This window comes from Tursiops truncatus, chromosome X, assembly GCF_011762595.2.
Source record: "Tursiops truncatus isolate mTurTru1 chromosome X, mTurTru1.mat.Y, whole genome shotgun sequence".
Classification (NCBI taxonomy): domain Eukaryota; kingdom Metazoa; phylum Chordata; class Mammalia; order Artiodactyla; family Delphinidae; genus Tursiops; species Tursiops truncatus.
The window spans coordinates 119,293,796-119,316,463 of NC_047055.1; the positions used below are offsets into that span (position 1 = coordinate 119,293,796).

At 42.8% G+C, this 22,668-nt stretch overlaps 1 protein-coding gene across 1 annotated transcript in view; it reads right to left on the minus strand.

Moving 5' to 3' along the window:
- The window catches only part of FRMPD4 (FERM and PDZ domain containing 4), a 184,226-nt gene extending 167,714 nt beyond the window's left edge, over window positions 1-16,512 (minus strand). The window contains exons 1-2 of the mRNA XM_073798905.1: window positions 16,415-16,512; window positions 12,010-12,126 (exon numbers count right to left, since the gene is read on the minus strand). Coding sequence (XP_073655006.1) covers window positions 12,010-12,126; window positions 16,415-16,512 — 215 coding nt within the window. The remainder of the gene's footprint in view (window positions 1-12,009; window positions 12,127-16,414) is intronic.
- Window positions 16,513-22,668: the final 6,156 nt, after the last annotated feature.

Here is a 22,668-nt window from a genome sequence, read left to right on the forward strand (position 1 = left end):
GCTGCTATGAACATGGGTGGGCAAATAGCTCTCTGAGACTCTACTTTCAATTCTTTTGGATATATATCCAGACATGGGATTGGTGGATCATATGGTAGTTCTATGTTTACCTTTTGGAGGAACCATCATGCTGTTCTCCACAGTGGTTGTATCATTTTACAATACTGCCAGAAATGCATAAAGATTCCCTTTTCTCCACAGTCTATGAGGCCACCATTTTTTGCGAGTAGGCATCCTAATTATCTCATAGTGGTTTTGATTTGCATTTCCTTGATGATTAGTAATGTGGAACATCTTTTAATATGCTTGTTGGCCATTTGTATATCATCTTTCAAGAAATGTGTACTCAAGTCCTTTGCCCATTTAAAAAATTTAGTTATTTGATTTTTTGTTGTTGTTGAGTTGCAGGAATTCTCTATAGAATGAGCTGGGAATTGTTACCTCCTCTTTAATTTTCTGGAAGGCTTTGAGGAGGGTTAATTCTTTATATGTTTGGTAGCACTCTCCAGTAAAGCCACTTAGTCCTGGGCTTTTCATTTTGGGGAGGTTTCTCATTACTGATTCAATCTCCTTACTAGTTATTGCTCTGTTTAGATTTTCCTATTTCTTCACGATTCAGTCTTGGTAAGTTTGTATGTTTTTAGGAATTAATCTACTTCTTCTGGGTTATCCAATTGTATAATCCTTTCTGTTTGTCACATTGATTATAATATCATCATGTCTCCTTAGGCTATGACAGTTTTACCACTAGTTTTTAGGTACATAAACCCAAAAGATATTCTTTTTATTGTTTAAGATAAATTGGTTAAGAATTTTGTTTCTTGTAACTCACAAGATTCCCAGCTGACACAGTTTTCTAGTATAGATCATTTTATAATGAGAAAAGTGAGGCCCATAGTGTCCAAATGATTACCCAGCATCACACAGCTAGTACTAAGAGCTAGAATCCTAGCCCAAGTGGTTTTACTCTTTAATTTCTGTGCTTTATGATTCTGTGCCACCTGTTGCTGGGAAACACTGCACTCAAACTACCCCAGAAAGGTACCTTCATTATATCCTGAATTTTGGAGCTCTTATAAACAGCCACACTAAGATATGGACCATTGACAAGGCCTCGATGAACTTTATAATAAGACCAAATTTTGGTAGTGAAATTTCTATATCAATAAGTTAAAGAGAAATAATTTTCACTCACTGACTTGTATATCAGCATCTTTCCTAACAATGTACTGAATATATAATGCTTTAGGAAAAGGTCTATTCATCCATCCAATAATGCATCCATCCACCTACTCATACATACACACATCTAAATATTTATTGAACAAACATTTATTGACCACCTGCTATTGCCCAGACAATACTCTGGGCAGTGCAAAGCAACCCCTGTTGACCTCTTTTATCTCCTGTAGTGGAATAGTCATGCGTCCCCAGCAATTTTTGGATTCAAACCAAATGGTATCAACGTATTTAAGTTCATGAATCCCTTTTTATTTTTTGTGGGTTCTACGTAGAAATATAGGCTTGAATATGTGAGAAATTGAAGTTTGAATGTTGAGCTGAAAAAGAACCAGCTAAGGAGACATGAGAAGGAATCCTCAGTGAGTTTGGAACAAAGGAAGGGGGATGGTGTCATGGAAGCCAAGAGAACCGCCTAGAACAGAACAAAAATAAACTGGGGACCTTTATATGGGAGCTTTATAAAATTCCAAAAAGATAACGAGTAGAATTTCTTTAAAACATTATGGACAATTAACGTTTTGAAAGTACAATGGGGCTCTTTCTCCGTAGACCATTAGTATGAGCAAGTTGCTATGTAATTTTCACCTCCCTAATAATTATTTGTACTTGCATTCAGCATTCCATTGTGACTGGGCTTCATAATGCTGTCATTTCCTGTCCCTCCATCTTCCTCCCACGAAGGTGTTGGCTGAAGGTGGGGGGCAGGGAATCGTGATACTCACATAATAAAAGTTCTACTTTTCTCAAGGATTTTAACAATGCTATTCCTAGAATGCCTTTTAGAGGTAGGTCACGAATGTCAGAGCTGTACAAGAACTCTCACTGACAATAGATACATCATAGAGCTTTCTGGCAACAACTAGGGAAAAAATGGGGCTCTGGAGTCCTTTTTTAACTCCCTGCATGACTCAGAGTGCAACCTCAGAAAAGGTTTCTTTTCTAATTTCTTTCATATATGAAATAAGTGGCAGCTCTCCATTCCACGGGAGGGTTTTGAAAATTTATTAATTATTGAATTAAAAACATGAGAATGGGGTCAAACGCATGATGCTCTAGAGAAAGGTTTGGCAAACTATTACAGCCCACGAGCCAAATCCAGCCCTCAGGCAATTTTTGTAAATAAAGTTTTATTCGAACACAACCATGTCCATTTGTTTACACATTTCCTGTGGCTTCTTTCTCAATACAGTGGCAGAGCTGCACTGTGTTGATTTGCAAGAGAACCCACTCGGCCTCCAAAGCCTAAAATAATTTGCTGTTCGACCTTTTATAGAAAAGGTTTGCTGACCTGGCCCAGAGAAGTAAGGGCTGGGGGTAGGGGAGGAGGGGAAGTGTATATCTTAGAGTGACAAAAGCCATCCTTGACAGGGCATGGAGATTGCTTTCGGGGGAGCCAACAGCTAGAGGCAAACTTTCCTCTTTGCTAGACCTTTACTGAGAAAGCCACATGAGAAATGTTTTTTAAAAACCTCAAGAGGTGAGGTTGGGAGGTGAAGGCCGAAGGCTAGTTAGTTTTTAACAGATGTAGCCCTCTTAGAAACATGAATGATCAAGGAAATCCTGCCATATACTCTCTTAGTCGTGTTACCGCCCTGTACTGGTCATCCACTGACACTCAAAGTGATGACACAGAAGGCAAGGGAAAGAGAGAGGCACACGTAATTCCCTTTCCTTTCAGTTATTCTCATCCATCAGCAAGCCACAGGTAGGGAGATTTGGTAGAGTGTGCTCATATCAAGAAGTAAAACAGGACTTTCCTGCTGGTGCTGTGGTTAAGAATCCACCTGCCAATGCAGGGGACACGGGTTCGAGCCCTGGTCCGGGAAGATCCCACACGCCGCGGAGCAACTAAGCCCGTGTGCCACAACTACTGAAGCCTGAGCGCCGAGAGCCCGTGCTCTGCAGCAAGAGAAGCCACCGCAATGAGAAGCCCGCGCACCACAATGAAGAGTAGCCCCCGGCTTGTCGCAACTAGATGAAGCCTGCGCGCAGCAACGAAGACCCAACGCAGCCAAAATAAATAAAGAAATAAATTTATTTAAAAAAAAAAAGAAGTAAAACAAAAACTACCGAGTTAGTTTTGTGCAACATTTCTACTTTTCTGTTCAGAATGAAATATATATACATGTGTAACCTACGAAACACAATTGTGTGATTTCGGCAATTCCTCATATGAGTTACATGCTCTTATATTTGCATGTAAAACCCACGTTGCACAATATATAAATGATTGGTAACATTCATGTTAATAATTGAAAAATTTAGTTTTTCATTACTTAGAATGGCATTCAATAGCATATAAAAGACTATGACATGTTGACAGAGAGACAAGAAGAAAGGGAAAATCTTTACATTTTAGTACCTTTATGAGCACTTTTATTCTGCTTTTTGAACAAGGGGCCTGCATTTTCATTCTGGAATGGGTACCAAAAATTCAGTAGCTGGCCCTGCAGTAATTAGCCGTATCCTTTAATATCCAACAGATTTGAGAGTCTCTCCCGGCCTTCCACATTGGAACTGCTATCACCAAACCTGTGTTCCGGCAACGACTGAGTGGCGCACCCTGTGACACAGCTATGGGACACGGCTACTCTTGACTCGTGCTCATCTGAGCGTCCACTGCCACAAAAAGTACCACCATCCCTCATCCTTGCAATTGAAGAGACTCTTCCCTAGAAAGTGGCTATTGATAGCAAGGTTTTACTCAAGCTTTGCAAGGAAATAGAGGACAGGGCTTGGGAGGGAACTGCTGTCTCCTACCCTCTGGTGGAGCACAGTAAGGCACTCTGTCACCAGCCTTCTGCCACTCCTCTTAGGTAGCAGCGCAGACAGTAATGAAAGGACACCTGCCGCAAAGGTGATGCCTTTTCCTCTTCAGTTCAGCCCATTTACTTGGCAGTAATACCCACAGGCCCCACTTGGCATTTGGGACAGGCCAGAATTTCCTGCCTGTGTCCCAGCCTTAGGTGATCATATCAAAATTGCTCTCTGCAAGGGCTGGCTCAATCCAGAAAGAAGACATGCAAATGCCACTCAAAGGAACCAAGGGGTGGTAGGCAGCCCCAAGCTAGTATTTTAATTACAGGCTGTGATGGAAACCTGGTCATCCAGGTGCTTCTCATTTTCACAGGCTGGCTGTTCCTGTGATTCCAAATGGACTCTGTGACCCACCTCATGTACATCCCCAGGGGCTACATAAAAGCTCAGGAGAAGACAGAACCCACCCCGTCCAGCAGCTAACCTGCTGTCTATAGCTCCGCCTGAATGTGCATGTCCCAAATCTGCTGGAATCAAGTGGCCCAAGGAACTTCAGATAATTACAATCCCTTCAGATACCTTGGCCTGCTGGACAAATACGCCAAGTGTATCAGGGAGTTGTCCTAGAATTGTGGCCAGATTAAGTCCACCAGCAAAGTTTCAAAAGCAAATGTGCAGGGAAAATGAAACCACCACCAATAAGGGAGAAGTCTGCTAAGCACAGTTCTGTGTGCCATATGCTAAGTTAGATCTGGAAGGATGGTGTCATTTCAGAGCTCTCCTGTTAAAAGCCCTTCCATCAGCTCTGCAAACTTACCTTCCAGCTGGGAGCAGTGATTATTAACTCAGCGGAGAGGTGCTTTGTCAGATTTGAAAGAAAACAAATCTGCTTCAATGAAGGGAATAAACAGCCCCTAATGTTCAGCCTGGGAAGCTTCTGCGTTGACATGACATAATTACCTTCCATTTCATGTAATGATACTATCACATTTACTTTGTTCCTCCAATTCCAAAATTATAATATACCTCCCTCCCTTGACCGGGTGCTTGGGATCCGAAGGAACTCATTTACCTAAATGGCATTTGCTCTTGCAATGAGGCAATTATTTGCATTTTATGCAGAATTCACTGTGTGCACTTGGAAGTGAAACATTTTATCTGAGAATTCTTCATCAAAAACACCAAAAATGAGGCAGACTGCCTCTTCTCTAATATAATGCTAGTTCTTAACTCTTTGGATATTTAAAACCACACAAAATAACAAAGCAACCCACCTCAAATAGATCTCTCCTATTGCCTTTATTGTCACAACTGTTGATTTCTACAACGATGCTCTGCGTTCTATTACCAGAAACAAAGGGTAACAATTTGAGTAACCTCTCAGATTCGTTTGTCCTTTGTTGAATGTGAGTTAAAAATGTAAGCTTGATAAAGCAGGAAACTGACATCTGCTTCAAATATGAAATTAACCCAGGGGTTAGGTGGTACAACCACAATACCCACATCCAACTTTATAACTTAACTCTTCTTGACTTTTTTAAAAATTTTTACAGAAGGAAAAGTTCAAGGGCACTCATCACAGAATTACTGATTACTGGACTCATCCACAGAATAACAGTAAGACTCTCTTATGAAATCTTGGGGTAAAAATCAAGAAAAAAGTAGCAAAGACTAGGCCCTAGAACTACCAAACAAGATTTGAAAATAATCAATTGCTTCTTTCGTCTTTGGACATTTCAGTTGGACTAGATAAAGCCTGGAGGGAATACTTAGAGGCTCACACTTTAGGATGACGTAAGGTTTTGTCATTTGTAATTTTCGTGATGACAGAATCCTGTCACGTTGACTTGACTGTCTTCTGGTTAATAAAAAGGCACATACAGTGCTGGTATTTCTTCAGATTATTCTTTTCTGGAGATAGATGAGCCAAAAACACATTTCACATTGGCCACTGAACTGACGGGCAGATAGCAATGGCTAAACATCTCCCAAAACAAAGTGGAAGTTTCCACATCTCATTACTAATCCCCAATATTCAGGTTTCAGAACTGAACTCTTCTCCATTAAGAAGATAGTGACTTGGTTCAACTGCCCCCCGTGGGAACTGCTGGTAGAATAAGAGAACAGTGCGTCTTGTCCAATACGCTCGCAGGACTACATTTGTGGACTTACAGGGTGAAAGTAGCCAGAAAACCAGCAGGCCAAAAAAGACAAAAACCAAAAAAGCCTCTTCATTTTCGAGCTTGACAAACGAGGACATGTGGTTGGGAAATGACCCTCCAGCCTCCGCTCCCACTATCCACCCCCATCCCTTTCCCCAGACTCCAACGTGGCTCATCTTAATCATGTATTTTGCCAGCTAGTGTTTTGATGTTTATTTTGCTCACGTTTAAATTTTTCTTCAATCTACAAAAACCGAATTTCCAGATTTACGAAGCACATTATTTTTGCATTAACTCTACCCACCTCCACAGTTAAGTAAGCATGTATTACTCCACCGAACTCAAAAACGGAAAATAAGCAACTCACGGCACTCCCTATTCTCTGACTACGAAACATACTATGTGTCTATAAAGAGCTTAAAAAAGACATCGCTTGGTTGAGAATAATGGTTAGTAGTGGTAGTGTGCGGCCCGTGGCAACGGCCTGCATCCTCACACCCACTCCCAAAGGATAGGATTGTTTCCTCCTTGGGGCCTTCCCCTGTATCTACAGCATATTGTATTATTTCATATATCACTTCCACCACACTCTAAGATCCTGCAAGGTAAGACTGTATCTTGCTCATTTTGGTAACTTCATCACTTAGCAGTGCTCAGTAAATGTTGGGGGGAACACACGTTAGGTGTAACCAAGGAGTGCTTTTGCGCATGACCAGACAACCAGGCTGCCCAGGCCATTTCTAAGGATGCGGAGGAGGGGAGGGTATGGCAGACACAGGTGGAGATGAGCAGAGCTGAGCATACATTGATTGGGCTGGGGAATCCTAGGGGTGGTGATCAAAGCTTCCGTAACAGAGCCAAAAGAACCGAGGCCTTTGAGTCTGACGGTGTGGTGCAAACACGGGTCTGACTACCCATGAGGACATGGAGATACCAGCCTCTGTGAACCTCAGCTTCTTCTTCAAGAAGGAGATTCCTCTATGTGCTTTATCTACCTCACAGGACAGTTGTCAAGATTAAATGCAAGCTTACGTCTTGCAAGAATTTTCTAAACGTTGGTAGCGTGATATATAGTTACCTTATGTTATCTAAATCAGAACACTCTGAGAGCAAAGGGAGATGCCACCAGTAATTATGTGAGAACAACACCCCTAAACCAGGACCCTCCTGGGCAAAGCTGGTTGTACGGTCACTGGTCTGTCCATCCATCTCTATCTATATTCTATATCCATTGATAGCTATATCTACAACTCTGTATATTTATAGCCATCTATATCTGTATCAATCTCTCTGTAATTATACTCCATAACTTTATCTACATCTGTATCTCTTCTCATATCTACAACTATATCTATATCCACCTCCATCTATTATTTATTGATGCTATTATTATAAGAACCATCTCAGAGTACCTCACTTTCTCTATTTCTCTTAATTTCTCTGGCCGTCCATTGCTCCCTCTATTAGCCATTTCTCACCAGGACGCTCTCTTTCCCGAGACTCTTCTCTTGGTAGTTTCTCTCTTCCCATCTGCTTCTCTCCCTTCCCTTCTTCTGCTCTCTTAACTGGTAATAATAAGGACCAAGAAATTTTTATTTTGTATCTGTCATGTTTCTTACACAATGTTCTTTGCTCCTCAAAAAACTGTAATTTGTATTTCTCTAAGAATACCAACAAAACTTGTCCTTTCTTAACGGAGAATCCAGTGTATTTGAACGAGCAGTAGTTTGCGACTTGGTACATGTGTGTAAACTTTGGGAAAGCCTTTTGATTAGTCTGAGATTCAGTTTTAGCATCTAGAAAATGGGGTAATTATTCCGCATTAATGCAAAAAAAGTGCTTCAGAGCAGCCACAGTAGCTGTTCATTAGAATCAGCTGAGGAGTTTCTGAAACTCTATTCCTAGGCTCTATCCCAGATCCAGTGCTATGGACCGAATGTTTGTGTTCCCCCAAATTCTTATGTTAAAACCCTAATCCCCAATGTGACGGTATTAGGAGATGGGGCCTTTTGGGAGGTAATTAGGTCATGAGAGTGGAGCCCTGATAACGAGATTAGTATTTTTATAAGAAGAGACACAGAGAGGTGATTTCTCTTCTCCTATCCTCTCTCTATGTGAGGATAAAGCAAGAAGGCAGCTCTCTCCAAGCCAGGAAGAGGGCCCTCACCAAGAAGCCGACCACGCTAGCACCGTGATCTTGGACTTCACATCCTCCAGATCTGTGAGAAATAAATTTCTGTGTTTAAGCCACCAGTCTCTGGTATTTTATTATAGCAGCCCAAATGGACTGAGACACCCAGGCATCACGATATTTTACTGCTCCTTGGGCTATTCCAATGTGTAGCCAAGGTTGAGAATCACTAGTCTGCAGACTATACAAAATCATACAAATGTACATTATCATGTGTATAATGGCATTTAAAAAATGTTTAACCCTATGGATTAGTAACTCAATAGAAGACAGAGTATCCAGCCCTACTCTAAATAACTGGGGATAGGAAAGGAAAGATGAAATTTGAACACACTTTGAACTACCCTGGGTCATATTCTGAAAGATTCATAACAATAGAATTATCTCATTATCAACTCCGACACTCTAACTTTGAACAGGTGAACCCTGGTTCCTCCCATAGCTTTGTCCATCACTTAAAAGTAGCTGTACCTCCATCAGAAAGAATTGTCTGATGTGAGTTATCATTTAGCTCTTAAGACAAGATAAAAAAAGAAGACATCTCTTTCAAAGGGAAAATGTAAGAGTGGGAAATTAAATGCAAAGATGCTAATTACCAACCACAGATTAGTTTCCAAATTGTTCTTTTAACTTCTAAAACTAATGAGTAGAGATATACTCCATACCGCAAACCAGGCTCCCTGGAAACTTTGGTAATTAGAGTACCTCTTTGTAACGGACATCGCTCAATAGGTAAGAGAAAAAATCAGAATGATTCTCATTATTTATAAAACTCATTAGTGACAAAGAAACAACAAGCACTTGTACCAGAAGTACCATTCTTGACATCTTAAAACAGTGTCTCTGACAGGACTGTGGAAATTTACTTTTCAAGTAATAAAGCTCCACGGATTTAAAAAAGTGACACCAGTGACTTTGGTTTTAAAACTTGCTGTTTAGTAATCAGTGCAGGTTTCTCTATGAAGTTGCTGATCTGCTCTTTCATGTTGCAACAGCTGGCATCCGGCCAGTGTAAATGTTAAATTGACACCTGGGCTGGCCCTTAAAAATGCCAATGACATTGATGGAAATGCATACCTGTAGAGCTAGCTGGGGATCCCAGAATCTCTAAACAACAGGCCATAGTTTGGGTTTCTGGCTATTGATCAAATGGCTTGGAATACACAGGAACCTCAATCCAACCAGGGACAAGGAAAAATCCATCTTAATCAGAGAAGACTGAGCTGTACCTTCCTAAATTCATAATCCATGTCTTTTAAAACTACATTTCTTTGGCAGAAATTTTTATTGTTTTGAGTTAAAGCATCTAGGCCACCTCAACTGTGCCAATTACGTAAATTCATAACCATGTTACAAAACAGATGGCACAATATAATATCAAATAATATCATCTTTCTACCATTATGAGGGACTTAGGCAAACTATTAAAATTAATGAATCAGGGCTTCCCTGGTGGCACAGTGGTTAAGAATCTGCCTGCCAATGCAAGGGACACGGGTTTGAGCCCTGGCCCGGGAAGATCTCACATGCCGTGGAGCAACTAAGCCCGTGCCCCACAACTACTGAGCCTGCTCTCTAGAGCCCGCAAGCCACAACTACTGAGCCCACGTGCCACAACTACTGAAGCCTGCACGCCTAGAGCCCGTGCTCTGCAACAAGAGAAGCCACCACAATGAGAAGCCCACGCACCGCAGTGAAGAGTAGTCCCTGCTCACCGCAACTAGAGAAAGCCCGCACACAGTAACGAAGACCCAACGCAGCCAAAAATAAATAAATTAATTAAAAATAACAATAATAAAGTAAAATTAACGAATCAGAATCTAGGATGTAAACAAACCGTTGGCCTTTCTTCGTGTCTTTGAGCTTTCTGAGAGATTCCGTCCCCACTGCCAAGATTTCCACCATAATTTCTCTATGAGCACATCCTCAGGAAAGCCTTGAAGAGCCAGAGGGTCACTTCACACAGGCTCCCTGGAGTGGATCAGATTCAAGGTCAACTTTAATCTTTTCAGGATGGACCCAGGAAACAAGCCCCTCAGCCACCAACTGTACTCTTAAGAGAGGTCCTCTCCCCTCTGCAAATCTAGGAATGGGAGAGATCTGGGCTGCAGAGACTAGGAAACCACTGACAACACTCACGTGAGTTTTTCCCTAGCTACTTTCCAACAGCCCTAATTTAGAGGTGCTGGGCTGTCCAAAAGACCAAATACTCAAAAATCAATCTTGGCAGATACTTCTATTTTTATAAAAATGATCCCCTACATCACATAGATCCTATATTTGCTAATCAGTCCATAGTCAGCCTGGTTGGAACAAAGAATCAAGCCTGTGGTATTGAAAGATTTTTCCCCCCTTGGCCTCCAACCTCTGCTCACTTGTATCAGGGTAGGCCAACCATGCTTCCTGATTTCAAATCTGTTTCACTAACTTCTCATAATTAAGAATATTTCACTTTGGAGAAGCAAACAGTGTGAACTCTTGCTGTTTTGAGAGGTGCAATATAAGCACTTTTTTCATACAACTGCAAAAAACCAGAGCACTGCAGCCTCTGTGAAAAAGACTTTGGTCATTCTCGAAAAAAGTAAACATCAAAGTACCGTATGACCCAGCAATTCCACTGCCAGGTATATACCCAAAAGAATTAAAAGCAGGGATGCAAACAGATACTTGTATACCAACGTTCACAGCAGCATTATTCACAAGAGCAAAAAGGTGGAAACAACTCAAATGTCCCCTGACAGATAAATGGATTAAAAAAAGTAATCTATCCACACAATGAAATATTATTCAGCCTTAAAAGGAATGAAATTCATAGATGTTCTACAACATGGATGAACCTTGAGGACATTATGCTAAGTAAAATAAGCCAGATAAAAAAGTACAAATACTGTATGATTTCACTTATATGAGGTACCAGGTGCTGGAGGGAGGGGGAGTGGGAAACTCTTGTTTAATAGAGACAGAGTTTCTGTTGCATAAGATGAAAAAGGTCTGGAAGATGAAAGTGGTGAGAGTTACAAAACATTGTGAATGTACTTAATGTCACTGAATTGTACACCTAAAGGCAGTTAAGATGGTACATAAAATCTACCATTATGTTACATACAATAGAACCATTATATATATAACATAAATAACATAACCGTTATGTAATATATATTTTACCACAATTAAAAAAAAAAGAGCACCACAAAAAATCCAAAACCTCAGCCAATGTTAGTGGGACCAATTTATAGTACAACCTGTAAAGCACATAATCCTTTCAGCTGATTTTTCTAGTTGCAGATGAGCCAGTAACATTCCTGTCTTAACCATTTCTACAAGGCTTTCCAAATGACCCTCCTCCATGTCAAACTTTAGTTACTAGCCTCGGACAATCAGTACAACTGGCCCAGGATTCAATAACATACATGTTTGCTCTGGCCCAGGAGTACCTGATACCCTGGGAATTCTGAGCCTAAGATGGCGCGTGTCCAAGAACAAAGCAACCTCATGTCACAAGATATGGAAGGCCCAGGGGATCACCTGCTTGAGTCATGGCCTCCAAGTGCCTAGGAGTCCTCAGTTTAAGTATGCTAATTCTCCTGAGCCAAGGGTCAAAACAGAGACATCCCCAAAGCCAAAGATTAAACTATTTATGCCGAGTGTTCAACCTACTTGATGAAGCAGTCTCGTCCATCCCGGTTTGCCGTCATCTCCCATCCATAGGGCGGCACCTGGTTCAAGCCCCAGGTTCCCGAGGGAGGTGGCCAGCCTGAAGACTTTGTCCTGTGGCTGGAAAAAAGAAAAGCAAGGCATCATTACACCTGACTCCGGAACACTTCTTCTGAGACAAACCCCAGAAGGGGCACAGGACTTGCTCGTCTCCGTTACGGGCTGTGTCCTCAGCTGACAAAATGAACGATTAGAATGTTTTTGTGTCAGGTGGCACGCTCAGTATCTTTCTTTATAGTATCCTGCAAGCTGTTCCCAGCTGCCCTGTGAGCTAAGTATACTCATCTCGTTTTACAGATGAGGAGACGATGAATGGCTCACAAAGCTTAGGTAACTTTCCTGAGGACACACAAGCCAATTCTGAACAAACGTTTAGCACGCTTTCCACGACACTAGGCATTCCTGGGACCAGACATTAGGACGGTTTGGCATATAAACAGATATCACACCACAATACAAATGCACAAATGAAAATAGATTCCTGTTTTTATGGATCTTAAACAAAGAACCCCAAGCCTCAGTTTTCTGGACTCCTGTGACCAAAATACAAAATTTCCACTCATATTAACCATACTCCAGTCAAGGTGACTGGTCATAAAGCCTTAGACAAACTCTCCATTTATGTGGCAATGAAAATCCACACATTAACTTTTACAGTTTCTAGTCCACACCTGAAATGTGACTCGTCAGCAACATGAAAGGGTAGGTTACGGAGAATTTTCTAGAAGCCTTTCCAAGAACAAGAGGAAAAAGGGAGTGACTTCACGTGACAAGCAGCTGAGATGGGCAGTGTTGCACAGTGACAATTCCCATCCAGAGGCCTAAGCCCAGTTTCTGGAACATTGCTGAATCATGGCCGCTCCTCTGCTGCCTGGGACCTGCAGAAATTCCACTGTTCTCTCATGAACATCAAAGACTCCTTCCAAGCTCAACCGTGGGAAGGAAATACATGCTGTCATTTTAGGATCAACCAACATCCTTCGTCATTTGTCCTTTGGCTCCAGGTGAAGTTCCCCACTCTGGATGGCCTGTTAGATGTTCTACGTGGTTCCAAATTGCAGACAGGAACCAAAGTGTATATGTGTGTGTTCGGGGAGCAGTGAGGACACTTCCAGGGCCTCACAGTCAGCATCTCAATAGTGAACCTGGGAGCCCTTAGAAAGAGGCGCCCCACCCCCTGCACCAGGCATAAGACACACAGCTTGTACAACTGTCCATGGCAGCCCTCCTGCAGCAAACATCCAAATCAGGGGTGTCAACCTGTCTGTGAGGAGGGGAGGCTTTGAACTTCCCAGGATGCAGGGCATTCCACCCCCGACCTCCACCCTCACCCAACGCACACAGCTGACCATGAACCGATGCTTCTCCTCAACGGAAACCAGCCCCACTTCCTGTAAGTTTTCTGGAGAGGAACTAGTTTGCAGAATTTTAATGACCTTCGTTGCCTTTCTTTAACTTCCTTTCAGTTTTCCCACACCCTTCAGAAAGCGTGGGGAGCAAAAGAGTTCACAAATTTAACACAGGTCCCGCCAACTTAGAGGCCCACCACAGGGCTAATTCCCACCCGTGGACTATTACACGAACAGACATGCCAAGTTTTTGTTCCTCTTCTCTACACCCAAGCCAGCAGTGGCAGTTTCCCCTGGTGGTGTTTGAAGAGTGAGCTGCTTGCCTGCAGTGAGAGCCCATGGCTTGGTCCCCCTGAGGTTCTACCAAAAGCCCGCCAATTTCTCCACAGCAGCAGAGGATGCATTCGGACCAAGCTCTTCGAGGTATGAACACAGTGTATACTGTTGTTAAAAAGTTTTGCAAAAGCAAAAGCAAAGCTACAGTAAGAGATGACGCACAGAACATTCCTGTAAGTGAAAGGAGGCCTATATAGAGAATGCAACAATTTATTCCGGATTACTAAATTACGTCCAGTATCAGAATGTTCATCTTTCCCAGAGGGGGCGAACTTATTAAAAACAAATAAACTGTCTTCTTTTCTTTTCTCTTTTCTTTCCTTTCATTCCCTTTTTTCCCCCTGAAGTCTAAATCACTAAAAGAAAGAGGCTGGCTTCCTAATATAATTTACATGTAAAATACAGGGTTATAATAATGAGCAAGAGGGAGCCTGAATTTTATTATAAACTACATTCTGTCCCGTAAGGTGTGTTCAGGAAATAGTAAAAAAAAAACCCAATAGTTCAGCGAGATGTTTTCAAATAAAGCCTTTTGTCATGAAACACCAAATACAGTGCTAATACTGGAAAAAACACTCATTGAGTTAATTAGGGGCAAGGGACATCAACTGATATAAAACAAATCATTGAATAATTAGAATCAGACACGACTACATGTTTACCTGTTAATGTGTTGACATAAAATACACGGGCCGGAATGACATTCATAGAACTTAGCAAATTAAAATTAAAAGCAAATTAAAGTGCCAGTAGGAAAAAAAAACCCCAAAAACCTCTTTTCTAAGTATCTGACCATATATCCTCAAATCAACGACGAAGGTCAAAATTAAGGAGGGGTTTGGCTCCTATGTCTCTGTGGTGTGGTTACTGGGAAGTCCACCCCAATATACAACCTTGGAAGCAGGCAGTTGCTCTCCACTGGGAAGATGCTCCGGGGACCTCCTTTCCTGGTTCCCATCTCTGTGGCTGCACCAAACTGTCTACCACTCCCAATTGCCCCCCACCCCAGTGCAACAGAAAGACAGTTTTTTCCTACCAGGAGTGCAAAGACCTGGCCCCTGGAGAGCAGCGGCAGGGCCAGTGCACATAAATGTGGAGTCTTCTGGGCCTTTTGCTTTAGAGCCGCCTCAGATGCAGAGATTATCCTCAGGATGGACCAGGTGCTGCTATGAAAATACAGTCCTGTGCAGAACTCCTCACTTCTGGCTGTAACACTGACCCTGTGTCCCAGTGTGAGACGCATGCCCTTTATTTCCCCCCATTTCAGAAAGAGTCCACTCTGAGTTCCTGGGCATCCTTCCCAGGGGCTGAGGCCTCTTCAGATTTCTCCTCTTTGAATGAGGTCTTACCTTTCTTGTCCAAAGACCTATTAGCCTCAAAGGTTCTCTTGACTCCCTCTGTGGAGGCTAAAGACTGTCCTGTAAATAGGAACCCTGCAGCTCTGCTCAGCTGCCGGCATGCAGGTTGGCCCCATGGAGATTATCTGAAAGGACCCCTCTAGCCTAGGGTTTGCCAGATTTAGCAACTACAAACACGGGACACCCAGTTAAATGTGAATTTCACACAAATATCAATTTTTTAGCATCAGTGTATCTCATCTAATACTGAGGAATACTTACACTAAACAAATTTTTCATCATTTATCTTAAATTCAAATTTAACGGGGTATCCTGTATTTTATCTACAAACCCTACTCCAGACCCTCAAATAAACGAGCACCCAGATTCTCTGGGAGTATCAAAGAGGCTAAAATATCGTAGCCTAGAGTCTTTCTGATTTGTCTTTACCTTAGTAGCAGAACTGAATACTGCTACCAATGAGTCTAAAATGTGAAAAGAAGTACCCTCAGCTACTTGACTAGATTCAAAACAGACAACAACCTCCTAATATGCGTCTGGGGGTGCATGAGGATTACAAGTGGTCAAAAGCCATCATTTTCTGTATCTCCCAAATTGAGCTGACAAGAACCCATCTTGCAGTTTTTGTTAACGATTACCAGGCTCTAGAAATTATGATTCAGCAGGTCTGAATTACAACCAGGAATCCATGAGTGAGTGTGTGTGCGTGCGTGTGTGTGTGAGTGTGTGCGTGTGTGTGTTGAAACAAGTAATCCCGATGACTCTTACCTTAAAGTAGGGTTGCTAAATTCAGCAAAAAGCAAAACGAAATATAGAATGCACACTTAAATTGAATTTCAAATAATTTTTAGTATAAGTACATCCCATGCAACATTTGGGACATAGTTATACTAAAAAATAATTATTTGCTATTTATCAAAAATTCAAATTGAACCAGGCATCCTATATTTTACCTGGCAAGCATGAGGTCTGGGAAATACTAGTCCTTGCTACTCCAAGTTTGGGCTGAAGTCCAGCGGCACGGGTTTCTCCTGGGTGTCTGTGTGCAATGTAAAATCCGCATTCAGTAAACAGCCCTGGGGGTTCACATACCCACTAAAGTCTGCTAAGTGCTGCCTAATCAGCAAAGCCTGTGAAGCCTCACCACACACTGCAACCACATGGGGGAACTTGTAAACGACAGATGCCTGGGACCAAGGCCACGCCATTCGAGTCAGAACATGTGCGGATGAGGCCAGGCCTCAGGGATTTATAGCCCGACACGGCTGCTACTGCCCAGTCATTCTACCATTGCTTTTCGCTCACAAGACGTAGGAGAGGCAGCCTGTGGCGGTCAAGAGCACGCAAGCTGGAGCAGGAGGTTTGCCAGGCGTGGTCTGTGGACCAGTGGCGGCATCACCCATGAACCTGTTAGAAACGCAAATTCTTGGGCCCCATCCAAGACCTACTAAACCCGAAATTCTGGGGATGCGGCTGACTCAGCAATCTGGGTTTAACCAGCCTCCAGGCTACGCCGGTGCCCACTTGAGTTTGAGAACCACCGAGTTACAATCAGACTCTCTTCAATTCAGGCATTTATTTTTCATAATCTCGAGTGCGTTACTCAACCTCTCTAAACCCCTCAGTCCAGCTCCTCCTCTGTAAAATGGTGGTAATAGGACCGCATCTTGGGGTGACAAAATGCATTTTGTAAAGATTTCAGTATGCTGCCCGCCACATAGTATTATAGTATGTGCTATAAATTCTCTGCTAAGTAAATCTCTACCTAACCCTCAAGAGAATATAAGACTTGGGGTGGTTACACAAGTATAAATGGCTTCATCCATTCTCAAAACAGCAGAAGGGTGAAAGGCTCAGTCATCTACTTTTTTCCAGTCTGGCAAGAGCAGGGTAGGAAGGGGCTGAAGCAAACAGTTACACCTTCCTGTAAGTTAAGAAGTGGATGAGTTCAGCAGAAGTAGAAGCAAATATCAGAAATTCGTTTTGTTTTTTAACCAGGAATCATGTGTGTGTGTGTATCCATGGTGCCGAGGGTCAATTTCCACTTGTCTCAGGCCAGGCTTTGAGATTCCTTGCAGCTCTCATGTTCTGTGACTTCAACCTGAGATCATGGCTGTGTGAACCACTTTCAAAGGCTTAGCTCAGCCTTAAAAATAGCGACCTACATTGGCAGGGCTATTTAAGTCATCCCAGAAACTCCCAACAACTGCCTGAACTGGTTTGCAACTTTGTGTTATATTTGCAACAGATTGAAACTGTCCTGGACAAAAAAGATCTTTATATTTCATAAGAAGTGAGAGCAGCTATGAAGGGCACAGGCAAAGGTACAGAACTATTTATGCTGAGACCATTCGAGGAGGCAACCCATGGTCACTGCCTGCGTGCATGCCTCTACATCCTGGGCCAAATCTTGATGGCAGATCTTCTCTGGGAGAAGCAGTTTATTAGAGACCACCCGCGGGCCGCTGGAAACACACCTCAGTAACGGATAAAGGGATGCTGTAGGGGAGAAGGAATGTGAGGTCCGGTTCCCAACTCCCAAGTCAGACAGACTCAAATTCTGCCACTTACTAGCTTTGTGACTCTGGACTCTCAATTCTTTGGGTCTTATTTTCTTCACATGTAAAACAGAATTGGTCTCACTCAATGATTCCCTCCCGAGACACGTGGCAACATCTGGAGACACTTTTGGTCGTCATAACCAGGGGAAGCGGTACTCCTGGTATCTAGTGGGTAGAGGCCGAGGATGCCACTAAACATCCTGCAATGCACAGGATGGCCCCATCACAAATGGCAAATGTGCCCCTGCTTAGCTCGCAGAGTTGTCGTCAAGAATAAACCAAGTGATGAATGTACAGTTCTTAGCACGGTTCTTGTAGGTGCTCAATACACTTTAGCGGGGGAAAAAAAGCCTTCTCAATGTTTCCACTTAAAGCCTAATTACGATAAGTAGAATGCATCTTTACATCGGAGAGAATCCATCTTTACATCAGAATTCACAGTCACTTAATAGCTTCACGGCTTTGGGTGAATTACTTGGCCTTTCTGGGTTTTGGTTTTGCATGTGAAATGGAAATAATAACATCCACCTCATGGTGATGTTATGCAGAGATGAGATACGTACAGCCCTGCAGTGCTTGACTCATTTAGAATAGTCTCATCAAATGGTATGTTGTGTTATAAGTGGCAGTCATAATAGTAATGGAAATAACTTTTGTATTTGACCAAATAGTTTAAACAGCACTTCTATATACACTATTTCTTTAGATATTCACAAGCCTGTCTCAGCATGTAACAAAATGCCTGATAAAGCATTAGTGTTTCCATTATAAAGAGGAAGAAACCGAGGCGCAGAGAGAAGGTATAACTTGCTCAGCGTTTGGTGAAGTTACCAGCTTTTCTTCACTGGGGGAAATAGGCACCGCGATCTTGTTGGGAGACAAACACCGTGTTTCACATAGAATGTACGAGGGATGGAAATGGGCAGAGAAGGGCAGAGGCCACCCAAACTCATCTGATGCAAAGGGTATCCAGGACTGAACCCCGAGGCTTCCTGATTCAAATTCCCTCTAAATCACACTGTATCATAATTAAGTGTAACTTCAACTCATGGGCTTCCTCATATACCTGGTAATACTTAGGACCAGTAGCCAGGATGAAGCTGTGTCCTCTGAACTTGGTGTTCAGAAATGAATTTTCAGGTCCGTTTCATGTATGAGAAAACCTAAGCCACAGTTATTCAGTTATTCATCCCCGATATCGAATGACCCTATACAAATTCAGTAAAATAAAACGTGACCCAGAATTTGATTATCCTTATCTCTTTGGACTCACCAAGATGATTTTCAGAATAACCCAAGTTATAGAGTGCTAAATATGGTATTACAAGACTTAAAGCACTTCCTCCTTTATTTTGCTCTAAATGGTGGCAGGGTTACGGTACCCGAAAACCTACAGAATTCAGAACTTCACACAGCATGCAAGCAGATGACCTTCAAGGTTGACGTGCAATGTGGGTTGAGGTAAAGGAAGCAGAGGGAGTGAGAAAAATGAACAAAAGATGATTCTGGATGAATTTTAAAAACTCCAAATTTGGTGGCAGCCTTGTTCCTTTGGTGACCAGCCTGGTGGGCCCCACTGGGGCTGGAGGGGTTCCTGCTCTTCAAGGTTTCTTGTCCCCATGGATCAGTGAGGAACAGACTGACATCCGCCCACCCCCCCAGCCTTTTGGTTCCAGTTAATCATGCCGTTGAGACACAGACACCTTCTGAATTAGGTGTATTCTCTCCCGTCTCAGAACTGAACCTCTTCATGCGATCAGGCGTTACTACAGTACTAACAGCATCGCAATCTTATACAAGAGGTAACAGCTTTCCATCCTATAGCCCATTATTAGCAGCTCCTAGGGCAAGTGCACGTGAAGAAAGCAATGTTGATAGGGTGAAAATAACATCAAGGCCTTGCACACACAGAAGACAGAATCATCCCGCCAACTACCGTGAAGATTTCACTTCTGTTTTGACACGGAGGACAGGAAAATACAGTAAAGGGGGAAAAGCAGGCAATTCAAAACTAATTTACATATTAATACTAAGCCTCATAAAAGCAGAAACTTAAAAATATATTCATTACAAAATCATTTTAGTCAAGCAGAAATGTATTATTAATCAGGAGTTTAACTACAGTAAAAACATTTGGATGTATATTTTCATTACCAAATTTAAACATTTTTCTGATTATTTTCATCTGCTTGGTTGCATAATTTACCAACCCACACAATAAAACTAATTGTGCGATTATATATCCATGGTTTTCACTGCAAACCTCTCACCAGCCTGCTGAATTACTTGTTTCCCAATTGCGTATGTGGGAGAATTACCAGGAGAATTAAATTTAAGCTAACTGGTTCTCCTTCCCCAAATTTGCACATACACACTTGAGCCTCACTCTGTAAACAAGCCGGTGACGCGCTCAAGACATCCTAAGACTCTGAGGCCACATATATAGCCGACCGTGAATCTGGGAGGACAATTATAATTAGCCCTGTACTGTACAGGAGAAAATAGATGCAGACAGGCCGGGCTGGCCAAGGATGCCCTGAGGGGTGTTACAGAGCTAACTGTGGGAACAGTCAGCCAATGGTCTGGAGCCCCTCTCACTGGAACGCTGGACTATGTGCTCACGAGCCTGTAGGTGTGGCTCCCGGGTAAGCACGTGATGCCAGGTGCAGATGCTACACTCGGTGCACTCCCGTGAGGCCAGGACCACGTATCCTCCATCTTTCTATCTCTGTTACTCAGACTAGTGTCAGCACACAGGAGATGTTCAATGGAAACTGCACTCATAAAGGAATCCAAGGTACATGATTGTCCTGGCCTAGAATCTTAGGCATTAAAACCAGAGCTCCCTGGCACTTCCCTGGCGGTCCAGTGGTTAAGACCCCGCACTTCCAATGTAGGGGGCACGGGTTCAATCCCTGGTCGGGGAACTAAGATCCCATGCATGCCGCGCAGCGTGGCAAACAAAACAAAACCAAACCAAAAACAAACGCCACCATAGCTCCCTGCCTACAACGCATATAACAAATGCTGGTTGAGCACCTTGTATGTACCACGTGCTGTTCTAGGTGCTCGTAATACATCACGTCAACACAGAAAATAAACACCCTCAATCATCTGGCCCAGATCTTCTTTTCCAGCCGAGCAACCTACTAATTTTGCTAAGAATATGCTGCTACTTTTAAACTAACTCACCTATATTCCCTGAACACGCGTGTTTCCCATGTTCATATCTCCATGTCTTCGTTCATGCTATTCCCTCTGGTTAAAACGTTCTCCTTCCCCCACTCCAACTCCCTGACCTCTCCATATCTATCCAAAAATGATGAATCTTCCAAAACGCATATCAAATGCTACCACTGCAGAAAGCAGTCCCTGAATCCCCTGCCCTAAAATCATTATCTCGTTTCCCTATGCTCGTGGGAAGCGACTGTTTGCACGACTGAGGTAGCGTCTACCTTGTATAATTACCGATAACTGTGGGGATACACGTCTTCCTAGATTGTAAGCTCTTGAGCGTTAATACCACTTTACAAAATTCTACCTACTGCACATAGTTGGTGCTCAATAAACACTTATTTGTTAATACAGTCATTGCAACTTGAACTCTTCTAATTAGCCTTGCCACCTTCAACTGGAATTCTCTCTTGCCAATTGTGATTCTCTTACCCAACTGTGATTTCCTTAGGACAGGGGCGAGTCTCCTTCATGTTTAGAACCCTGGAATCCACATTTGGCAATGGTAGGTGTGCAACATATACTGTTTGTTAACTGACGTGTCCTGTTATACTTGGTTTCCTGAGGGCTATGAAGTAGTACAGAAATAGGAATTTTATCATTGCTTTCGATGGGGCACATACATGCATGGAAGCAGTAATATAACTTGTGCATGTCACCTTCTATTGTTGAATGGCTAGGGGGAATCTATGTCTCTGCATGATGAAAATGTACAGACGTGGGACTCACGGGATTTGCCTCTGAATTCAGCCATGACCAACAAGCCCACACTCGACGTAACTGGATCCAAAACAACAGTCCCTTTTTACATCAGAACTGAGGGCAGGATTTGGCACACGGGAACTGTTTTATAATAGCATTTGTTTGAACAGACGAATGAATGAATGAACAGCAGTCAAACTCTGGAGCATCCTCCAAAAGGAGCCATATGACAGTGACTAGGCAGGTCCAGGATTTCAACAGACAGGACCCTGCAGCCCAGAAGGCAACGCCGAGATAGGAACTTGCTGCCTCGGCATTCCTGAAAGCCTCCTGCTTTTGTGATGACAAAATTGCAATTCGGAGGCCCCAGATCAAAATCAAAGGCCTTAAATCTAAACCTCACTAACGCCAAATGTTTAAGCCTTCATCAGTGTCCTTGATAGAAGGTCGTTTTCATTTCTCTAGTTCAAGGTTTCCGTAGCTGGAAACGGCTCTTCACCGATGACAAGCTCCCAATCCTTACCAGGATTATGTGCTCCCCCGACTTCTCATTCTGTAAAATCTCAGTCACAGAAAAGTTGAGGGCAACAGTCATCCTTGTGCTCATCACCTAGAGCAGAGGTCCGCAACAAGGGGCGATTTTGCCCCCCAGTGGACATTTGGCAGTGACGGGAGACATTTTTGGTTGTCGCAACTGGGGGTGGTCGTGTGCTACTGGCATCTAGTGGGTAGAGGCCAGGGATGCCACTAAATATCCCACAGTGCACAGGACGGCCCTGCAACAATGATTTAGCCCCAGATGTCAAGAATGTGGAGGTGGAGAAACTATGCCCTAGGTTTATCAATTATTCGTATTTTTCAACATTTGGTTTTATCCCCTCTCCCTTCACTCCTTTGTCCACTCCCTCTGTCTCCGCTTACATATGTGAAATGTTTACTTGAACCAATAGACATCAGGACATTTCACCCCCAAATTCTGCAGCAACTCTCTCTTAAGAAAAAGGATACTCCCCTTTAAAACCATAATACCATATTGCACTCAAATTTAATATTGATACAATA